The sequence below is a fragment of the Emiliania huxleyi genome (genome assembly GCF_000372725.1).
Source record: "Emiliania huxleyi CCMP1516 unplaced genomic scaffold EMIHUscaffold_454, whole genome shotgun sequence".
Classification (NCBI taxonomy): Eukaryota; Haptophyta; order Isochrysidales; family Noelaerhabdaceae; genus Emiliania; species Emiliania huxleyi.
Window position 1 is genome coordinate 51,297 of NW_005198579.1, and position 1,549 is coordinate 52,845.

The 1,549-nt window shown below is 71.7% G+C and overlaps 1 protein-coding gene across 1 annotated transcript in view; it reads left to right on the forward strand.

Annotated features, from left to right (window-relative positions):
• EMIHUDRAFT_459206 (hypothetical protein) overlaps positions 1-1,118 on the forward strand; it is a gene marked incomplete at its 3' end in the record, with an annotated part of 2,411 nt that extends 1,293 nt beyond the window's left edge. The window contains exons 4-7 of the mRNA XM_005768530.1: positions 85-134; positions 330-597; positions 761-849; positions 1,071-1,118. Coding sequence (XP_005768587.1) covers positions 85-134; positions 330-597; positions 761-849; positions 1,071-1,118 — 455 coding nt within the window. The remainder of the gene's footprint in view (positions 1-84; positions 135-329; positions 598-760; positions 850-1,070) is intronic.
• Between the last annotated feature and the right edge of the window lie 431 nt (positions 1,119-1,549).

The following is a 1,549-nucleotide window of genomic DNA, read 5'->3' on the forward strand; positions in this document are numbered from 1 at the left end:
CACCCCCCCCCCCCCCCAACACACACACGCTGCACACACCCGCTGCACACACCCGCTGCACCCGCCCCCTCCGCCGCCCCGCAGGCCCCGAGCCAAACAATGAGCTCTGGCTGCTGCGCGGCGCCGGCGGCGCGGTCACTGCGCCCACCACCTTCCCGTGCGCAAGCCCCCCCTCCCCCTCCCCCTCCTCCTCCTCCTCCTCCTCCTCCGGCAGCCTCGGTGCGGCCGCGGGCGCCGCCGCCGCCGCCGCCGCCGCCGCCGCGTGCGCATCGGTCGCTCGCGTCTGCGGAGGCGGCGCAGGCGCAGCGTGCCCCCCGGGCGAGGGGCAGGCTGCTGGAGGGCTGGCGCGCGGTGCTCCGTGCGCCGCTCTGGCGTGGCAGCACGTGTCGACGGGCGGCACTCCGCCGTGCGCGCGCGCCTTCCACGCGTCGGTGAGCGTCGGCCCGTGGCTGCTCGTGCTCGGGGGGGAGGCGGCCCCGTCGACCGAGGCGGGCCTCTTCCACTACCTCTCGGACGTGCACGCCCTCCGCCTCCCTCCGATTCCCTCGCCGGGCGCGGCGGCGATGGCGCTGGCAGCTCCCCCTGACCGAGGGAGAGGTGTGCGGCGCTTCAAGCCAAACTGACGCCCCTTCCGATGACGCCCGGTAGGCCTCCTGCTCTCCATCCTCCTCCTCCCCCTCCTCCCCCTCCTCCCCCTCCTCCCCCTCCTCCTCCTCCTCCTCCTCGCCAGTGGAGTGGAGGCTGCTCACTCCCCGCGGAGGATGCGCCGCCTGCTCCGCGCGTGCCGCCGGCGGAGTGGCGACGTGCACCGCCTCGTGCCCCGCGGCGCCGCCGTCCTCGCTCGCTTCGGTGCCGTCCCCGCCGCCTCCTCTGCGCCATCGCCCCGCTTCCCGACCCTTGGCGCACCCCCCCTCCTCCCACCCTGCTTCCAAGGTGTGGGTCGTGGACTCGGCGCTGCTCGTCTTCGGCGGCTTCAACCAGGCGAGTGCCCGCGCCAGAGACGGCTGCCGAGAGTGCGCGGGAGTGCTCTCCTGCGAAGACGGTCCTCACTCTCCCTCCTCCGTGCGCAGCTCGCTGACGCGGACCTCTCCGATTTGCACACGTTTGAGCTCGCCTGATGCGAGGGCACGGGTCGCGGCTGCGAACGAGTGGGCGGCTGTGAGCCGTTTGCTCGTGTGGGTGGGTGGAGAGGTGTGGGTGTTTTGCTTTTGGGGTGGGGTACTGGGAGGGCGAGGGGGGCCTCGTTTGGGAGGAGGGGCGCTTCATGAAGGGCGCCACGGTGCACACGGTCTTGCACTAACACCAAGGGGGGGGGCGCGTCGGGACTCGCTACTATCGAGTATAGAGCCGTGTATATCTGTATCTGTGTGCTCTAGAGGGAGCGGACCGTGAGTTGGAGGAAATCGAGGGACGCGACCCACTTCGCCACGCCACGAGAAACCAGGTAGAGCTCTACAGGGGAGGTTGCGTTAGTTTGTCACTCGCCATGCGCGTCCTTGGCTGACCCTCCAAAACTCCCTCCCCGCCGTTCGCGGCTCGGCTTGCGTAT